The following is a 20696-nucleotide window of genomic DNA, read 5'->3' as shown; positions in this document are numbered from 1 at the left end:
AGGCACAGCCAGGGAGGTCCCTGAATGTCCTTCCTCAGGAAATGATGGGGGAAGGGACCATGAGAAGGAAAGATGGAGTTTAAGTCCCCCACCTCCCGAAGTAGTCCTGGGCTGAGCCCCATGGGACCTGGAGAACCAAGGTGTACCCCAGCAGCGTGTCAGGTCCAGGAAGCCTCGTGGCCAGCTCCCACTTCTCTTGCTGCTGTGCAACCCAGAGCAAGGCCTGCCCCTCCAGCCTCAGTCTTCTCCCCTGCAAATGGGGCCACGACCTTTCCTCTCAGGCCAAAATAAGGATTAAGGACACGTGCAGTGGCTCATCCCTGTAATCTTAGCACTTTGGAGGTGGAGATGGGGGGACTGCTTGAAGTCAGGAGTTTAAAACCAGCCTGGTCAACATAGTGAGACCCCATCTCTATTTGTTTAAATAATCTTTTAAATTGAATAAATAAAATAAGGATTGAGGAGTGACATGTACACCAGTTGAGCCCACCTCCATCTCACCCCTGGGGAGCCCCAGGGACACAGCCCTCCAGGGCTTAGACCCGGTGGTACTCAACTCCGCAGGCACAAAACCCTGTCTGTCTGTGGGCCCTTTGGTATCATCAGGTTTTCGGGGCTTCTAAAGGAGAGCCCCAACCTGGCTTCACCTGGTCCCTGGCCCTAGTGCCCCTGGTGATACCCAGGTGCTGGGCTGTGATCACCGCCCCCCACCAGCCCACCTCCACCAGCCTTTCCCAGAACCCTGCCCCAGGTGTTGGAACTGTGCCCAGAGGAGGGAGGCCGGGAGGGGCTGCCGATGGTGAAGGCTGCTGTGTCTAGCTGTTCCCTTCCAGACCCACTCCCTCTGGGCTGCGTCACCAGCTGGTCCAAGCCCTGATCCCTGGGATCTGGGGACCTCTTCCCATTTGCTATTCCCTGAGAACCAGGCCTCCCTCTGGAGAGGATCACAAGCTTGGGTTTCACTCTGGGCTTGCACTTGGAAACCCCCAGGGGCTTGGCTCTGACCGAGATGTTTTGCTCCAGCCTCTTGCCAAATCCCCACTCCTCGGACATCAGCTTCACCTCCCGTGTCCTCGGCTGGGTGAGCTGGACGCCTGCGGGTCTGAGAAGGCACCCGGGTTCCCGGCATCAGCTGGCCACCCTCTGCCTAAGAAAGCGCCAGGGTCGCGGCACCCCCTGGTGGCTGGTCCTAGGTAGTGTCCCTGCCCTGTCCAGGGAAGAAGGGCCTGGCCCCAAGTCTGAGGGTTCAGGACCGGGAAGGGCAGGGCTTGGCATGGACCTTCCCTGGGCCCCCAGCCACACGCCTGGCTCTCCCCATGCTGAAGATGCTGAGGCTAGTTCCAGCGACCGCAGTGTGAAGATCTCTGAATCCCACCTCTCCATTCCTCCCCAGCCAGATGGCTCCATTTCACACAAAATACACTGAGGCGCAGAGAGTGGGGAGCCAGGCCAGGCAGGCCACCTGGAGCCTGACACAGTGGCCTCATTTATTGTGATGCTCTGCCACTCACAAGGGAAGCACGACCCCAAAGTCCTCTTCCCAGTCCTGGTGAGTATCTTGTTCCTGGATTGCTGGTCAGCTTTGTCCGCACTCAGTAGCCGGCAGGCTCCCCGCCTTTCCTGGAGTCCGAGGCAGCTGCCCAGCCACCAGGTGTGTGGACGATGGCTTGCACCACAGCGATGAAGGTGGATGCGACCTCGGTGTCATGGTGCCGGGTTTCCAGGGCTGCAGTCACTGCCTAGGGGTGCGAAGAGAGGGGAAGCCTGAGCAGGGCTCCAGATGCCACCTGAACCATGCCTGTGTGGTCACAGGCCTCAGCCCAGGTGGTGCCATTTCAGGCCAGGTCATCAGGAAGAGCAGGTTGGGGCCTGTTTGGTCTCACTGGAGCAGGGGCTTGGCCCTCATGGCACAGGGCTCCAGATGGCCCAGGCACCATAGAGAGGACACCAACCATTGTCCACTCCGTGATGATCCAGGCCTCCAGTCCAGGATGCCCTGGGACCCCACACCGTGACTCAGTTTCTCCAACCCCCAGCCCACCTGGTCAATGGTTCTCTCCACTGTTGTGACGTTGGGTAGAAGCTGGTTGTGCAGCCGGGGCTCCTCCACGGCCCGCTTCACGTCATAGCCGAACCAGAGGTTGTAGATGATGGCCTGGGGCATGGGAGTGTGATCAGCATGGCCTGGGGGCTGTGCAGGGTGGGCAGGGCCAGGGAGAAAAGGGGATGACACATACCAGTGCAGTGGCCGTGGTGATCTGCGTGCCCCCAGAAGCTCCCACCACCATCCGGACCTGGTCGTCCTGGCCCACCATGATCGTTGGGCACATGGACGAGAGCGGCTGCTTCCCTGCGGCCGACGGGAGAAGGCGGGGATGCCGGTCAGCTGCCTGCCCAGGACACCCGCCCGTCTCCACCCCAGCCCCCCACCCCCGGACCTCCACCCCATACCTGGCTGGATGAAATTGGCGGGTGAGGGGGGCACCCCAAACTGATTGGTGATGCTGGGAGAGCTGAAGTCATCCATTTCATCATTGAACAGGATCCCGCTGACTGGGGAGCGGACCTTGGAGCCAAAGCTACCGCCCAGCCAGGTCAGACAGCGCCTGACCTCGCCCGATCCAGCCTGGTCCCTATCCACCCACTGAGGCTCAAACTTACTCCCTGAGAGGCCCAGGATAAGCTACCAAGGCCGGGCCTCAGTTTCCCACCAGGAAAAGAGGTGATGGAGCCACCTTACTGGATAAGTGGGCAGTCCCTGGGCCACATGCCCCTGGCCCTGTCCCACCCAGGCGGCCCAGCAGCCCCTACTAGAGGTTGATGGTGCTGGTGGCGGACACAGCACTGCCGTCCTCTGCGACGACAGACAGGTGGGAAGTGCCCCCGTCATCCGGCGTGTAGAACTCGGGCTTGTAGTAGGAGATCGGGTGGGTGGTATCGTCAGAGATCTGGGCCCGGAGCTGGGCAGCGAAGAACTCGGAGGTCATGTTGCGGACCACCTGCCGAGACCAAAGAGTTGGCCTGAGGAGGTGGGGAGGGAGGTAGGGAGGGGGCATAGGTCTCAGAAGGCCCCTAACTGTGGCTCTGACCACAACCCTCCGGCACCCACAGCCTTCCGTGGCTCCCCAGGGCCCAAGGGCAGGCCCAGCACCTTGCATGACCAGTCTGACTCTCTGTCTCTGTCGCCTTCCAGCAACTCTGAATGTCTGCCTGGCCCTCAGCCTCCAGACCCTTGCCACATTCAATCACTCATTCACTCACACAAAAAATATTTCTAGAGTTTGCACTGCATGCCTGGCACTGGAAAATCAACAGGGAACAGACACTTAGGTCGCTGCTCTCATGCCAAGAAAAACAAATGCACACGGGGAAATTGCTGAAACCACAAGCCAGGTAAGGGGAATCAAGAGGCATGAGGTATGGGCAGAGTGGTCAGGGAGGGCTTCTTGGAGGAGGCAACATGTGAAAAGAGCCTGGAATGTGGCCTTAATGGTCAGTGCAAAGGCCCTGAGGCAGGTGGTATAGGCTGGTAAGCGATAGGCAGAGAGTGAATGGGGTCGGGGGAGAAGAAGATGAAGATGCAGGCTGGGGCCCATCCCACAGGACCTCCAAGGTCCCATAATGGCTGGCTTTTGCTCTGTGCCACGTAGGCTTTGGGCAGAGGAATGAGCGGGCTGGGGAGTGTTTTCACAGGGTCCCTCTGGCAGCTGTGAGGGGGATAAGGATAAAGCCCAAAGGGGAGGCTGCGGGTATCAACCAGGCGAGAGATGATGGCCTGGGTGGGAGAAAGAGAAGAATTGAGGATGGTGACAACTAGGGAGGTAAACCCTGCAGAAGGGGCAGGTTTGGGGACCGTCAGGAGCTTGCCTTTGGATGCTTCATCAGACCTGAAGAGCATGGGTGCATGTATAAGCATGGGTGCACCGGCAAGGGCGGGCTGAGGGATGAATATGGAGGTATTGACATTGAGAGGCTGCTGGATGCCACAAGCCTGGCCAAGGTCCCCAAGGCAGCGGCGAGGAGATGAGGAGGTGAAGGAGGAGACAGAGAGGATGGGCCCTGAAGGCTGAAGAAAATGCCTCAGGAGAGTTTCAGCAACACCCCCACGGATTAGCAATCGCAGGGCAAGGTGCTCTGTCTGAATCTGCCCCCAAGGAAACAGAAAGGCAAATCCAGGATGTGGGACATCTTCCAAGACCACTGCCCCGGGCTTTAAAAATCAACAAAACAGGTCGAGCACGGTGGTTCACACCTGTAAGCCCAGCGCTTTGGGAGGCTGAGGTGGGAGGATCATTTGAGCCCAGGAGTTTGAGACCAGTCTGAGCAACATGGCAAGATCCTATCTCTAAAAAAAAATACACAAATTAGCCAGGTTTGGTGGCATGTGCCTGTGGTCCCAGCTGCTTGGAGGGGCTGAAGTAGGAGGATTGCTTGAGCCCTGGAAGTTGAGGCTACAGTGAGCCGAGATCACACCACTGCACTCCAACCTGGATGACAGAGACTCTGTGTCCAAACAAAAACACAACAAAAACAGAACAGCCAAGGGAGCCTACTATAGGTAAAGAGAAGGGACAGCAGGTTGTGTCACCCCAACATCCTGCTGTGGTATGTTCAAGTCTCACTCCTGAGACACACCCTGAGGTGTGACATCAGCAACCTACTGTCAAATCCCTCAGAAAAACATGAATCCCAATAGACGTGGGTGGAGATGGAGAGAGGAAATCCCGCAGAAACGTCTACACTGCGGACTCCAGGGAAAGGGAACATTGACGCTTGGATGGTTTTGGGTTTTTTTTTTTTTTTTTAACATTTTCGTAGGTGTGAAAATTTGCAAAATGAAAACTCGAGGAGAGTGTGGTGAGCTGTGTGAGATGCTGTTGAGTGGGGCCTGATGGGGAAACTGAGGCTGGATGTGGCGATCTGGTGGCATGGGGATAGAGCAGGGGAGGGGACACCCTGAAGGGAGAGAGGACATAGCCCAGCCATGTTTGCTCTAAGGGGAGCAGAGGACAGAAGGAGGCAGCAGATGGAAGTTTCTGGAGCTACAAGAGCTGCCTTTCTTTTGGGAATAATCCGTTATAAAGAAGTAAATGGTCAGAGGCAGAGAGGAGCATTGTAGGATCAGTGCCCTGAGCCAGTAAGTGGATGGAAGAGCTGGCCTTAGCCAAAAGGGAGGGCAGAGGGACACGCTGTAGTGGCCCTGTCCCCTCAGAGAGACAAGACACCAGGTCACTGGCTGCAGCAGGAGTCAGAGGTGCAGAATGCTCATGGGGAAAGAGAAGACACCATCCGGGCAGCTGAGGCCCCTCCTGGGACGTCACTGGTCAGTGTGGAGGGGTCTGCAGGTCTGCCCTGGCATGCCAAGGACCCAAGTATGTAAGGAGGGATGTGAGGATCCTCAGTGGGAAGGAATATGACAGGGTCTCACAGGGACCCAGCATGGAGCTCTCCCTTTCACCTGTCCTTCTCATCATGCCTGAGGGCTGCAATGCCCCATGCGTTCCTCATCTCAGCACTGAGCACTTGAGAACCACAGCATGTGCAAAGGACCTGAGGTAGGAGTGTGGCCACTAATTCCCCACACTGTCAGTTCTGTGGGGCAGAGGCCAAGACTTGGGGTCACCCACCAGTCCATCTGAGCACACAGTAGGCCCGCAATCAAAGTTTGTGGCAGGAATGGATTCATAAAGCATATGTGAGGCTGCAGCCGCCCTGGGGAGCCCACCTGATGCCTCTACAGCAGGCCCCATGCCTAGAGTGGGACAGCCTCTGCCCCTTACCTCAGTCACATCCACAAACTTGGGGTCCCCAAGCAGGGTCCTCTTGGCATAGGCAAACCGAAAAGCCTCCACGATGCGGTGGTACGTCAGGCCCTTCTGCTCAGGGGTCTGCACGCTCGCCCGGGAGAAGTTGTATCCTGGTTGATCAGAGCCAGGTACATGTTGCTGAGTCCCAGAGGATCTGAGGGACTCAGAGGGTTAACACCTTCCTGAGCCACTTTGCCCACCTCAAGGAGCGTTTAATAACCAATAGCACCAGCTGGTTCAGAAGGCTGTGGTGAGAGTGAAGTAAGGTGAAGGCTCCCCAGCCTGGACCTCACGTCACGCATCAGCTCTGGCCATGCAATGACCAAGTGGCAAGGCCACCCACTGGACCAGGGATGCCCTCTGGACCAAGCCCTGCAGCCCTGAGCTCCTGTACCTCTCTCCGTCCTGATGACTCCTGTTCCTCCTCCAACCCTTGAGCATTGCCTACTTCAGCCCTGTCACTCTGCACTGCCTCCTTCAGGACATGGTGAGCTGTGACGCAGGAGCACTCCCTGGGAGCTCAGTGATGCAAAGACGTGGCATGGGGGCCAGCAGAGCTGCAGCAGGGGTGGGGCGTGTCATGGGTCCTACCACAGGGCTGTGGTGCGACCACTCACCTTTAAGGATGTTGAGGATGAGGGCCAGTACGGGCCCGCTGAGTGGCGCGCTGGGCATGTACAGCACTGCGTCTCCCAGGCTGATGTTCAGTGGGTGCTCAATCAGCTCAGCACGGTAGTTGTTCAGGTCCTCGGCTGTCACAATGCCCCCTGCAATGGGACAGCAGCTCGAATGGGTGCTGGGAAGGGGCTGCACCCTTGTGTGGAGGATGGAGCTGCACCAGTGGTGTTGGGGGCAGGCATGGCTGCACCATGGTGGTGGGGAAAAGCCTGTACCTACCAGGGAGGACAGAATGCACTACTGGAGGGGTGGGACTGTGCCCTGGGAGGGGGCCACAGGCAACCTCACCCCCTTGGGAACCTCACTCGCTCTTGAACTCCTGTCTCCCTGACACTGCTCACCACCCCCACAGCTGGGCTGGGGCCACCTGCCCTCTGCCTGCTTGGCTTACTGGCTTCCGGTCTGCCTTCTCTCCTCTGTGGCCAAAGAGTGTTTTCTTTTTTCTTTTTTAGACATAGGATCTTGCTCTGTCACCCAGGCTGGAGTGCAGTGGCTTAATCACAGCCTTGAACTCCTGGGCTCAAGTGATCCTCCAGCAGCTCCTCCCCAGTAGCTGAGCCTAAAGGTGGCACCATCACACCCAGCAAATTTTAATATTTTTGTAGGGTCTTGCTATATTACTTTTCAGTATGCTTTGAATTTTTTGTTTTCTGGTTCCCCACTCCCACCTCCACTATATTTATGTAGAGTCTCAATTTTTTTTTGTAGTCTCACTATGTTGCCCAGGCTTGTCTTGGACTCCTGGCCTCAACTTCTACCTCAGCCTCCCAAAGTGCTGGGATTACAGGCGCGAGACACCAAGCTTGGCCTCACAGGGCCTTTTCTATTTTTATTTTTATTTTTTTGAGATGGTGTCTCGCTCTGTCGCCCAGGCTGGAGTGCAGTGGCTTGATCTCGGCTCAAGAGAGATTTTTAGTAGAGACAGGGTTTCACCATATTGGCCAGGCTGGTCTTGAACTCCTGACCTCAGGTGATCCACCTGCCTCGGCCTCCCAAAGTGCTGGGATTAGAGATGTGAGCCACCGCACCTGGCTCAGAGGGCCTATTCTAAGTGGAGAATTCCTGCCAGTGTCCCTGCCATTCGGCCTCTTCTCATGATGAATGGATAGAGGGAGGGAGGTTCTTAATTCTCCAGCAGTCAGCTCCAGACACACAGGGTATTGGCATGCTAATTTCCAGCTTCAGTGGTAAAGGTCAACATGCTAATCACCCTCCTCCATGAAACAGTGACAAAAATTACCTGAAGAAAGTGACAGCCAAGCTCCAGGCCCCTGCCCCACAAAGCCCCTTCCCCACGCCTCCCTCAAGGTGACCCTCCTGGTGAATCAAAGCCCCCCTCCCTGGGCCTTAGCCCAGCTGCTCGTCTGCCAGGAATCCCTTCCTCTCTCTGCCTAACAAAATTATCTGCAGCCCAGTCACTACCTCCTCTAAGAAGTCCTCCTGGATCTTCAGGTTGTATTCTAGTGCTTCCCTAGCCCTGGCTCTTGCCTACACCTGCATTTACCCCACCAGGGACTTGCTCTCCTGGACTGTATGGTCTCTCTCAGTTTTGACATAAGCAGGAGCTGTGGACCCACATGGCCAGTCACTGACCTTCCTCCACCAGGAACTTCCTGCAGGCTCAGGCAGGACGGGAGGACCCCAGGGCTCTGGGCCATGGCTCAGGGTTTCCACTGCAGGGTTCCTCACCCAGGCCCCTGAGGTTACTGACTCACCAGCTGCCTGGATGTCCTTCACAATCTGGGCCGTGAGGCTGCCGTTGTAGAAGGCCTGGGCACCCTCGATGGCCAGCGTCTCGTAGGTGTCAGCCAGCCGCGGCAGGGTCAGTCTCTCCCCCTCCCGAAGCACCTTTCCATCCCGGCAGAACACCTCACTGGAGCAGAGGGGGCTCACGTGAGGAAGCAGGTGGGATGGACTCAGCTAGACCACCCCCCACACCTGCCCACACAGGAGAACGGAGCAAAGCAGGGGCCGCACCTGTCACAGGTGGGTGGCCCTGTCACTCAGCGCTCATCCTCCCAGTGTCCCTTCCGGGAGCCTCCTAGTGTCCCTTGCCACTCAGGACACATGGCCAGCCACAGTGGCCACTGGGACCCCAGGCTGAGAATGTGTCCCCACACGTGGTGGGAAGGGTCTGCATCTCCTCAGCCCATTATCAGTGTGGGGTCCTGAAGGCAGAGGGCCACTCCACTGCTGCTAGGGACCTGCAGGGTCCTTGGGCTGTGCCTGCACTGCCTGTGTCGGGGGGCCGCACCCACAGACATACCACAAGACAGGCTGCTGCTCGATGACGGTCCGCTTGTTTTCCAGGGCTGCTGCCAAGCTCTTGCCCACGGGGAAGCCCTGGCGGGCCAGCTGGATGCTGGGCTGGAAGAGGCGAGCCCAGGGCAGCCGCCCATGCCGCTGGTGCGCCAGCTCAAAGCCTCGGATCTCCCCGGGCACCGCCACTGACAGCCCCCCTGGGGAGAGAGAGCCACAGTTAGTGGCCCTGAGTAGGGGACATCAGAATCTCTCGCAGGCAGCATCCCAGGCACATTCCCTGCCTCGTTTTACAGATGGGGCAGGGGCTTATGTCATTGCCTATGATTCCTGCATTCTCTTACCCTGAGCAACTTCACATCTACAGATGCTGAGTTTCTCAATGAGTATTTAAAAAAAAAATCAAAGATTCACCAGGCACGGTGGCTCACGCCCGTAATCCCAACACTTTGGGAGGCTGAGACAGGCGGATCACGAGGTCAGGAGTTTGAGACCAGCCTGGGCAACATAGTGAAACCCTGTCTCTACTAAAATTACAAAAATTACCAAGGCATGGTGGTGCATGCCTGTACTCCCAGCTACTTGGGAGGCTGAGGCAGGAGAATCACTTGAACCCAGGAGGCGGTGGTTGCAGTGACAGGAGATTGCGCCACTGCACTCCAGCCTGGGCAACAAGAGCGAGAGACCGTCTCAAAAAAGAAAAAAAAAAATCAAAGATTGAGTATGTTATAGAAGACTCCAAAGCGTACCACCCAGGATCCCCAACTGAGGTCTAAGACTTGCTATGGTGAGTGTGCCCTGCCCCTCCATCCTCCAACTTTTTTCTTTTTGAGACAGTTTTTCATGCTCTGTTGCCCAGGCTGCAGTGCAGTGGCACAATCTTGGCTCACTGCAACCTCCACCTCCCAGGCTCAAGTGATTCTCCTGCCTTAGCCTCATGAGTACCTGGGACTACAGGCGTATGCCACCACACCTGGCTAATTTTTGTATTTTTAGTAGAGACAGAGTTTCACCATATTGGCCAGCCTGGTCTTGAACTCCTGACCTAGGTGATCCACCCGCCTCAGCCTCCCGAGGTGCTGGGATTACAGGAGCGAGCCATCGCGCCCAGTTTTTTTTTTTTTTTGACAGGGTCTCGCTTTGTTGCCTAAACTAAACATTTGTTTGTTGTGCAGTGGTACAATCATGGCTCACTGCAGCCTCAACCTCCTGTGCTCAAGTGATTCTCCCACCTCAGCCTCCCGAGTAGCTGGGGCCATAAACACATGCCACCACACCTGGCTAATTTTTTTTTCCCGTTTTTTGTAGAGACAAAGTCTTGCTACGTTGCCCAGGCTGGTCTCAAACTCCCAGGCTCATGCAGTCCTCCTGACTTGACCTCCCAAAGTGCTAGGATTATAGGCATGAGATGTTGAGACGCTCCCATCCTCCAACTTTTATCCCACAATCTATTGTGCCTCCTTTGAGCAGTGTCCCTGGATAGACAGTGACTTCCCCTCAGGTACCTGGGGAATTTGGGGGCCTCCTCTCCACTGAAGACCAGATTAGAAAAGAGAGACTCCACCTCACACTCTAGAGCGCCATCCCCACAAATGAACAAATGAGTGAATGGGATGCCTGTTGAAAAGGCAGGGTATAGACAGCCTGGGGTCAATTTTAGCTTCACCACCTCCCAGCTGTGTGACCTCAGCTGATTTGCATGACCTCTCTGAGCCTCAGCATCCCCACCGTGTAAAATGGGAATCCACACAGCATCCCCTACCGCAAAGGAGCAGGGAGGGGTGTGAGGGGCTCGTGGGTAAAAAGCACGGAGCAGAGCGTGGGCCCCAGTGAGCCCTGGTCCATAAGGTCTGCTAGTGTAATAATTATTCTCTCCGCGTGCTGCACAGGGTGGCCCCGGAGGCCTCAGTAGAAATAACAGAAGCTCCCGGCCCTTTACCCTGGTGATGATGGTGCTGACCACGCATTGTGGGAGGGTGCTATGGGGCCAGGAAGGGATGGGGGTGCTAGAATTGCCCCTGGACCCTGATGGGGCCAGGCTCCTGTGGGTAAGGCCCCTTCCCGGTGGCCCAGCCGGCTCTGCACCCACGCCCCAAGCCACCTGCAGGACCGCTTACCGTCTTGGGACTGCTCCGAGCTGTTGAACATGCTGGCAAAGGCCAGCCTGGGGGCCACCTCGCGGGCGTTGATGACCTCAACTTTTCCTAGAAGGAGAAGCAGGTAGGCAGGCAGACCCATGCCGCGTCAGCCCGGGGACCACCCAGCTGTACCTTAACTCAACCCACACCCCCTGCCCCTCTCCCTCGCCTCTCCCAAGGCACTCACGCGTGGTGCTGTTGTAGATGGTGAAGAACAGGCCGCCCCCGATGCCCATGCTGTGGGCATTCATGAGCCCCACACACAACAGGGCTGCAATGGCTGCATCCACCGCAGAGCCCCCGTCCCGCAGTGCATCCCTGCCATGTGGCACATAAAGACGTGAGAACCTGCAGGCTTCCATCCTGGCCCCACATTCACACCCTGCTGCCCACCTGCCTAAAGGAGGATGGAAGAGAAGTCCATTCGAGCTTGGTTTTTTTTTTTTTTTTTTGAGATGGAGTCTCACTCTGTTGCCAGGCTGGAGTGCAGTGGCACAATCTTGGTTCACTGCAACCTCCACCTCCCAGGTTCAAGTGATTCTCCTGCCTCAGCCTCCCAAGTAGCTGGGACTACAGGCACGTGCCACCACACCCAGCTCATTTTTGTATTTTTTAGTAGAGACGGGGCTTCACCTTGTTGGCCAGGATGGTCTCGATCTCTTGACCTCATGATCAGCCTGCCTTGGCCTCTTTTTTTTTTTTTCTTGAGACATAGTTTCTCTTTGTTGCTCAGATTGGAGTGCAGTGGTGTGATCTCAGATCACTATAGCCTCGCCCAGCCAGTTTCCTCTTTTTCAAGCAAACAAATGTACATGACTTTTATAAGTGGGACAAAAAGGGAAATTGCTGTATTTTATTAATAACTTTTTTTTTTTTTCTGGCTGGGGGCGGTGGCTTGCACCTGTAATCTCAGCACTTTGGGAGGCCAAGATGGAGGATCACTTGAGGCCAGGAGTTCAAGACCAGCTTGGGCAATATAGTGAGACCTCATCTCTCCAAAACAGTCTTTTTTAATTAGTCAGGTGTGATGCACACCTGTAGTCCTAGTGACACAGGAGGCTGAGGTGGGAAGATGGCTTAAGCCCAAGGGTTCAAGGCTGCAGTGAGCTATGATCATGCCACTGCACTCCAGCCTGGGCGACAGAACAAGACCCTGTCTCAAAAAATCAAAAACATAAGATTTGTTCTGTTTAAGTCTTTAGGAGGGAACTGATCTTTGTATATGACATGAGATAGGAGTCTAAACAGTAGAGGCCAGGTGCCGTGGCTCACACCTGTAATCCTAGTACTTTAGGAAGTGAGGCGGGAGGATCACTTAAACCCGAGAGTTCGAGGCTGCAGTGGACTGTGATTGCTCCCCTACAATCCAGCCTGGGCAATAGAGTAAGACTCCACCTTTAAAAAAAGGAATAAGCTGGGCGTGATATCTCACACCTGTAATCCCAACACTTTGGGAGGCCAAAGCAGGTGGATTACCTGAGGTCAGGAGTTCGAGACCAGCCTGGCCAACATGGTGAAACCCCCGTCTCTACTAAAAACACAAAAATTAGGCCAGACGCAGTGGCTTGCGCCTGTAATCACAGCACTTTGGGAGGTAGAGGGAGGTGAATCACGAGGTCAGAGGTTCAAGACCAGACTGGCCAACATAGTGAAACCCTGTCTCTACTAAAAATGCAAAAATTAGCCAGGCATGGTGGCACATGCCTGTAGTCCCAGCTACTTGGGAGGCTGAGGCAGGAGAATCACTTGAACCTGGAAGGTGGAGGTTGCAGTGAGCTGAGATTGCACCACTGAACTCCAGCCTGGGTGAGAGAGCAAGATTCCACCTCAGGGGAGAAACAAACAAACAAACACACACAAAAACACACAAATTAGCTGGGCATGGTGGCGCACGCCTCTAATCCCAGCTACTTGGGAGACTTAGGCATGAGAATTGCTTGAACTCGGGTGGCAGAGGTTGCAGTTAACTGAGACTGCACCACTGCACTCCAGCCTGGTGACAGACCGAGACTCCGTCTCAATAAAAAAAAAAATAGAAATAAGTAAAAATAACAACCAAACAACAAAACAGAGGAGTTTATCCAAAGTGACAGAGACTCTTAGAACTGAGAAAAGGGGCCCTGTTGGGTTCTAGGAGACCCAACCCTGCTCTCGGGGTCACCGTCCCCTTCCCAGAGGCTACTGAGAGAGTCCAAGCAAAGCTTACATGTGGGGAAACTGAGTCTTAGAGGGGCAAAGGTATTGTCCAGGTCCACTTGCCTGGTTTCCAGGGCCCATGACCCCATGCCCTGCCCTGCTCACCTCCCAATCTCAGAGCAGTGCTTGGCATCCGCAGCCACGGCAGCCCTGGCGTACACATGGTTGTCAGGTTCCTTGGAGGCCAAGGGCAGCGAGAGACAGAGGCCAACAATGTCCACGGCCAGCAAGCCCAGCACCACTAATTTCTTCATGGCTCTGCTGCATCCACGGGGTAAGGAGCAGGGTCAGGCCCAGCCTCAGACACACCCACAACTGAGCCTAATCTAGGCTGAGCTGAGCAGCTTCCCAGGATGCAGCAGAGAGAGGAGTATGAGGAAGAGGTAGACACGGCAGCCAGTCTGAAGTTTCCCTGTTAATCCTCCAACCCAGCTTGATGGCTTTGTCACCACAACCGCAGAGCCACAAGGGTGAAACTGGAGCACAGCCCCAACCCCATTCACAGGCAGGAAACTGAAGCTTAGACAAAAGGGATTTACCGAGGTCAGCTGGCCCCAGGAGGTCTGCAGACCTGCAGGTAAGCCCAGGACCCACCCACGCCTTACACTGACAGCCCTGAACATGGAGTCACTATCCCTGGGTATGAGAACGCACAGATGTCTGAGGCTTCCCCAGGCCTGTCTACACCCCTGGACTGGATGCTTACCACCCAGACCTGGAGTTGGAATCCGTCTCTCACGGTTTCCACCCTTGCGGCACAGAGTTGACAATTAGAAAAAACACCTCTTCAGTAAGATTTAATAACCCCTACCTGCTGGAAACCTGTTGAAAGAACTATATATATCCCTATATATAGAGCTGAGACGTGGCAGGCACCCCCTGGAGTAGGGCAATGACCCCTCACACAACCCGCCCTGTCCCACCCCAATCCACAGCCACAGACAGAGCCCAGGAGTGGGACAAGCATGGCCCAAGGACACAGGGTCCCCCAACCCCATCACAGCTCTGGCTCTACTCCAGAGCTGACCCCCCACCCCCACCCCCACCCCCACCCAGGGCTGCCAAGTCCTCCCGGGCCTCAGTTTCTCCATGCTGCACTCTTCCCTCTTAATTCCAAGAAGCCACTGCTCTCTTAAGGGCTTCTTCGCGTAAGTCAGGTGACTCCCCCCAGCCCTCCTCCACCCACCCGCACACCTCACTCAAACCCACTCAGTCAAGAAATGGAGGCCCCCCAGCCCAGACCCAGTCAGATAAGGAACCCAGGGCTCTGCCCACCTGTGGGATCCTTCTGCAGGGTGCGCCCACACCTGTCTCACCCCCGCGCTGAGCTGAATGAGGCCGGGTTTCAGCAGGAGGCAGATTAGACCAAAGGTTCCCCAGGGAGATGAGGCCACAGAGCTGGGGTGCAGCCAGACGCCCATACCAGGAGGGGCTGGAGATGTAAGCATCTGAGGCCCCACAAGGTCTGAGGAGCCTAGATCACCTCTACAACCCCAGGGCAGGGGATGTCTCTCCTAACAGGCCCTCTCCCCAACTTGCAGGGCTATAGGCGGGAGGTCTAGGGGATGTCACTCCAAGGACCCTGGTCACCTGGGCTGAAGGGAGTCACATGATGCAGGAGGGTCCTTCCTCAACCCCCAATTTCAGGGGGCTGAGCAGACAGGCTGATGGAGGACCCCAGACAGTGGAAGCAGGGGGGTGAGGCCCATCCATCCATCACACCCTCACCTGCTCTGCCCCATTCAATGAGATGGGGTGGGTGCCCCCACAGGGCTGGCAGGCCCAAGCCTCTCAGCCCTCAGATCGAGGTCCACACATGGTCTGCAGCCTGCCAGCACTCTTAGCAAAGTGCACGCTTAAATTCCTTCTTTCATTCCATCATTCATTCTCCCATCAAATCCTGGCCCCTCCAGATTCTTCTCTCAAGGAGCCCTGACCTGGCTGGGCATGAGACAGTATGGTCACCCCAGGGGGAAGAGCCCTAGGGGAGGGGCAGACACTAGCACAGGGGCCTTGGGAATGTAGCCCAAGCTGGGATTGGATTTGGGGAGGTCAAGTGGAAGGAACCACCTGACCTTGAAGCCCAGGAAATGGAGCCTTTTCCAGGAAGTGAGGGCTACAGGGGACCTCTTGACCACCTTAGGCCCTACCTGATCCCCGAGGTGTCAAGGCTGGAAAAGGAGGTGGCTGAGCTAAGACCTTCAAAGCCAAGTCAACCTGGACTTTGAGATCCCTGGGAGGCTGGTCAATGTCTTATGGGCCCAGTAACCTATTAAGCCTGGCTCACTCGTTAAGACTGTAGTGGGTGCCCATTAGCGCCTTGGCCGGCTTCAGGAGCCGAGCAGAGGGCAGGGGTCATGGGAAGAAGGGAGTGCTGATTGGGGCGCTAGGTGGAGGCTGGCTGAGCTGGCTCTCTTGTGTCCTTGTTCCTTGAGGAGAGATCCAGGGCCAAGCTGGCCTCCAGCCAGGGACAGCTGCCAACACAGCCCAGGGGGTGCTGCCCCTCCATCCTAGTGACTTTCATCTCCTTATCACCCCTGTGTACTGGCACCAGCAGCCCACAGTGCCTCGGGGGCCTTGGCCAAAGGGCCAGTCCAGTGCCTGGCTCAGCACCCAGCCACACGGCCCCTCTGAGAAATGGGCCCACTGTGGCCTCCAAAGCCCTGTCTGTTTCAACGGACTGGGATCTGCCCCACCTCTGTATCTGGGAAAACAAGTTCCAGGTGGGGCAAGAAGGGAGCTCCTGGCATAGGAACCTGTAGCCTGAGAGGGGAAGGGACCTGCCCAAAGCCACTTGGCAAGACAGTGACCCATGACACCAGGAAGGCTGTGCAAACCACTTCCTGCAACTAGCGTTTCACTGCAGCCCTACCCTGCTGTCAGGTGCAGGAAACTGACCACACTGAGTACCAGGAATCACCCAGAAAGCCTCGTGCCCTGAGTGGGCCATGGTGAGGGCCATGTTGCGGGGAATGGTGGGGGCAGTGCATGGGGGCATGACATCCCGAACTGCAGTCATGAAGCTCACAATGAGTGAGTAATGGAGGATGGGTCCAGATGCCAGCCGTGCCTGGCCCATACTCCAGAACCGCTGGAACAACATCTCAGGGCCCCCTGGGAGCCAGAAACCCAGTATTATCCAGGTCATTTTATATCCCCTGGTGTCCTGCACCAAGGAGACACTTGGTAAACTGGCTAAATAGAACTGATTTGAAATCCAAGCATCATAGCATTTGAGTCAATATTAGGATCACAGGCCGGGCGCGGTGGCTCAAGCCTGTAATCCCAGCACTTTGGGAGGCTGAGACAGGTGGATCACGAGGTCATCCTGGAGATCGAGACCATCCTGGCGAACATGGTGAAACCCCGTCTCTACTAAAAAAATACAAAAAACTAGCGGGGTGTGGTGGCGGCGCCTGTAGTCCCAGCTACTCGGGAGGCTGAGGCAGGAGAAAGGCATAAACCCGGGAGGCGGAGCTTGCAGTGAGCTGAGATCCAGCCACTGCACTCCAGCCTGGGCGACAGAGCGAGACTCCGTCTCAAAAAAAAAAAAAAAAAAAAAAAAATTTGGATCACAGAATCTCAAATGTTTGGTCTCTGATAGTCCAGCATCCCAGAAAGGTCGGCTTACATATCTTGCCCAGTGGGGAGCTCACTACCTCCAAAGACAGTGGGACTGTGTTTGGCTGGCAAGTTCTTCCCAACATTAAGCCCCAGTTTGCCTCTTTGTAGCACCTGCTGCAGGTTGCAATAGTCCACCTGCTGCAGGTGGGCCTGACCTCAGATCCTGCCCACTGTCTAAGGCCACAGAGCAGAGAAGCAGGGGCCACCCCAGATCCTGTACCTGGCCACAGCCTCTCTGAGCCACAAACACCACACTGAAGGGATTTTGGAAGGAAGACTTCAGCTCAATGAAAGGGCGGGTGCCACTCAGTTGTGATGGAGGGAGGTGAGCACAGGCCAACTGTGGGCATGGACAGAGCTCCTGTGTCCCCAGAGCCTGGCCAACACCCCCAGTGCCATTTGCAGCATTTATTATTCCAGCACCCACCTTTGATGTGAGGGCACAGGCTGGAGCATGGCAGAGTTCGTGGGCCCTTCAGAATTGTCAGCTTGTGCATGCCTGGGAGCACCCAGCAGCAGGGCTGGCCCGGCACTTGATGGACCAAGTCCAACTCCCCAAACTCAGAGGCAGGATGGCAGAGGCATGGGCCCTAGAGTCCCTGGGTTCAAACAACCCCAGCCACTGATAGTGTGGGTATCACAGCAGCCTTTCCCTTCCTGGCCTCAGTCTCCTACCTGAAGAACAGGGATAACCAGAACAGTTGCTGGGTGGATTCCCTGAGATGGCCACGCGCAGACTGTAGGAGGCACCTGCTGCTTTTGAGGCCTCACAGGGTCTCGCCAGGCCCCGACACCGGGCCTGTAGGAGCTTCTCTCCTTTCCTGATGAGCAGCTCAGAGCAGGAGCCCAAAGGGCCCCCCTCCTGGCCGCCCTGTCCTCCCCGCCCAAGGCACCCTCCACAGGTAGTATTTATCACATCACCTGCTAATTATCTGCAGTGTCTCAAAGCTCCAAGGAGAGGTTGGGGGTGGAGGAAGACTGTCCATGCCCCAGTCCCGACACAATGCCATGGCCTGATCTCTAGGAGAGCCAACCTGCTCCTGTCTCAACAACTCCCTGGTGGCACATGCAAGCCCACCTGTTTGCCCACAGCCCCATGTGACTTCACTGATGGCAAAACGGTGCATCACTTTCCACACATGCCATGCTCTCACCTGGACTTTTGGAGGCTCCCCTTACCTCCCCCTGCCTTGTAGCAGCACCTTCCCGACCTCCCTCGGTTCTTGGATGCTGGGCTCAGGAATGCTCTCACTGACGAGTCTGCACCCCTGCTGGCTGTTTCAGACGCGCCAGGTGGACGTGCCCAAGCCTGAGCTAAGTGGCTGCCTCCCCAGACCTCCAACCGCCAGGGCAGCCAGTGTCTAGCCTGGGGAGGCTGTCCCTGCATCCTCACTGGTCCTGTCCAGTTGCTTCCGCCTCTATACCCCACTCCCAGCCTCACCTGATCCCCAGTCCCCACGGGGCCACCCCTCTCACCCGGAGACTCCCAATCACAGGTCCCAGCCCCTCTGCTGTTTCCCTACTGCAGCCTGGGGACTCAGTAGGCAAATCTGAGCATTCCACTTCCCCACTGGGAAAAAAAGCACGCCAAAGGCCCCATTTGTCCTACCTTGCTGGCACCCGTCCTTTCCTCCTTTTTTTTTTTTTTTTGGAATTGAGCAGCTGGATATGAACCGTCCTTTCCTCTTGCTCCTTCCCGGTCTTTGGGACTTTGCACTGGCTCCATTGTCATGGCCTGAGGCATTCTTTAGACACCAATCACAATGCCACCTCCTCCTGAAGCCCTCTGGCACTGCACCTCACTCTGCAGGCCGGCTGCTACTGCTGCCTCCTCCACAAATATCCACAGTGCCCAACAATCTTCACTGAATGGATGGATGCCAGCTGTCAGGCGGCTGTTTTTACTAAAATACATCTTCTAGGACTTTACACTGAATCTACCTAGCTACCTGACAGCTGGCATCTCTAATCTTGTAATCCCAGCCCTATGGGAGGACGAGGTGGGTGGATTACTTGAGACCAGGAGTTCAAGACCAGTCTAGGCAACATAGTGAGACCCTGTCTTTAACTTTTTAACTAATTTTTTTTAAAAGGCCCAAGATGACAGGGTTTGGGGAGCTTCATGTGGAGGCTGACAGGAAGGGGAATAAGAACTCATCCACGGCCAGGCGCAGTGGCTCATGCCTATAATCCCAGCACTTTGGGAATGTCTGGTGGGTGGATGGATTGAGCCCAGGAGTTCACGACCAGCCTGGGAAACATAGAGAGACCCCATCTCTACAAAAATAAAAAAATTAGCTGGGCATAGTGGCACATGCCTATGGTCCCAGCTACTTGGGAGGCTGAGAGGGGAGGATCACTTGAGCACGGGAGGCAGAGGTTGCAGTGAGATAGTGCCACTGTACTCCAGCCTGGGCAACAACAAAAAAAACCCAACTCATCCACGTGTCCAACTCCACCAGGACAGAAATTTCTGTACTTGGGAGTCTTCCAGTCCTCACCTTATGTATCTCTTCATCTGACTGTTTATCTGTAGCCTTTATTTATTTTATCTTTTTGTTTTTTTTTTTGAGATGGAGTCTCTCTCTGTTGCCCAGGCTGGAGTGCAGAGGCATGATCTCGGTTCACTGCAACTTCTGCCTCCGGGGTTCAAGTGATTCTCCTGACTCAGCCGCCTGAGTAGCTGGGATTATAGGCTCCTGCCACCACATCGAGCTAATTTTGTATTTTTAGTAGAGACGGGATTTCACCATGTTGGCCAGGCTGGTCTCCAGCTCCTGACCTCAAGTGATCCACCAGCCTTGACCTCCCAAAGTGCTGGGATTACAGGTGTGAGCCACCGTGCCTGGCCTATTTGTAGTTTTTAAAGTTTCCTTTGAGCTACTGACTTTAAGTGATGATAAAGTATGTCTGAGGAGAAAATAAAATAAAACATCCTTTGAAATAAACCAACAAACAGGTCTCCCTGAGTTGTGTGAGCTACTCTAGCAAATTAATTGAACCCAAAGAGGGGGCTGTAGGAACCCCAACTAGAAGCCGGTGAGTCAGATGTTCCCAAAGCCCAGACTTGTGACTGGTGGGATGAGGGGTGGTCTTGTGGGACCAAGCCCTCAACCTGTGGTTTCTGAGGCCATCTCCAGGTAGACAGCATGAAAATTGAGTTGAATTGGAAGACACCAGCTGGTGTCGGCTGCAGAATTGATTCTTGCTGGGTGTGTGGGGAGAATCCACACATTTGGTCACAGAAGTCTTCTGTGATGATTGTTGTCTCCTGACAACAGAAGGAAAACACAGTAGTTGTGTGTGTGTGTGTGTGTGTGTGTGTGTGTGTGTGTTTTGAGATGGAGTCTCGCTCTGTCACCCAGGCTGGAGTGCGGTGGTGCCATCTCAGCTCACTGCAACCTCTGCTTCCTGGGTTCAAGCGATTCTCCTGCCTCAGCCTCCTGAGTAGCTGGGACTACAGGCGCATGCCACCATACCCAGCTAATTTTTGTATTATTATTATTATTATTATTTTTTTTTTTTTAGTAGAGACGGGGTTTCGCTATGTTGGCCAGGTTGGTCTCCAACTCCTGGCCTCAGGTGATCTGCCCACCTTGGCCTCCGAAAGACCTGGGATTACAAGCGTGAGCCACCGTGTCCAGCCAAAAAACACAGTTCAAATTGATTTTTCTTCACATGACCTTATTTGGAAATAGAGTCTGTACAGAAATAATTAGTTAAGATCATACGGGATTAGAAAGAGAACTAAATCCAGTAGCTAGACTTCTTACAAAGAGGCTGTGTGAGCTGGGCATGGTGGCACTCACCCGTAATCCCAGCTACTTGAGAGGCTGAGGCAGGAGGACTGCTTGGGCCCAGGAGTTGACCAGCCTGGGCAGCATAGTGAGACCCCATTGCAAAAATAAGGAAGGCCATGTGAAGGCCACACAGACACACAGGGTAGATGGTTTCAGAGACTGGAATGATGCAGCTACAGCCAAGGAAGCCCAAG

The 20696-nt window shown here is 55.3% G+C and overlaps 1 protein-coding gene across 1 annotated transcript; it reads right to left on the bottom strand.

Annotated features, from left to right (window-relative positions):
- Positions 1 to 1437: 1437 nt before the first annotated feature.
- On the bottom strand, positions 1438 to 18108 carry LOC104679570 (glutathione hydrolase 1 proenzyme-like). The gene is made up of 13 exons (XM_030914752.1): positions 17857 to 18108; positions 13184 to 13339; positions 11070 to 11200; positions 10862 to 10948; positions 8752 to 8944; positions 8201 to 8358; positions 6425 to 6574; positions 5781 to 5917; positions 2812 to 2999; positions 2452 to 2579; positions 2238 to 2350; positions 2042 to 2155; positions 1438 to 1739 (listed from the first exon to the last, which is right to left on the bottom strand). The coding sequence occupies exons 1-13, from the start codon at positions 18087 to 18089 to the stop codon at positions 1593 to 1595; spliced, it is 1935 nt and encodes a 644-aa protein (XP_030770612.1). The 5' UTR covers positions 18090 to 18108; the 3' UTR covers positions 1438 to 1592.
- Positions 18109 to 20696: the final 2588 nt, after the last annotated feature.

Source organism: Rhinopithecus roxellana, chromosome 13 (genome assembly GCF_007565055.1).
Source record: "Rhinopithecus roxellana isolate Shanxi Qingling chromosome 13, ASM756505v1, whole genome shotgun sequence".
NCBI lineage: Eukaryota > Metazoa > Chordata > Mammalia > Primates > Cercopithecidae > Rhinopithecus > Rhinopithecus roxellana.
This window is presented reverse-complemented; position numbering and strand designations above follow the sequence as displayed.

Bases quoted from the DNA above. Each gene is read 5' to 3' on its own strand.
- LOC104679570 (XM_030914752.1), bottom strand. From the start codon at position 18,089: ATGCAGGGACAGCCTCCCCAGGCTAGACACTGGCTGCCCTGGCGGTTG. The intron at 11,201-13,183 runs GTGAGCAGGGCA...GCCACATGGCAG, and splicing joins CACTGCTCTGAGATTGGGAG to GGATGCACTGCGGGACGGGG. The intron at 8,359-8,751 runs GTATGTCTGTGG...CCTCTGCTCCAG, and splicing joins GAGCAGCAGCCTGTCTTGTG to TGAGGTGTTCTGCCGGGATG.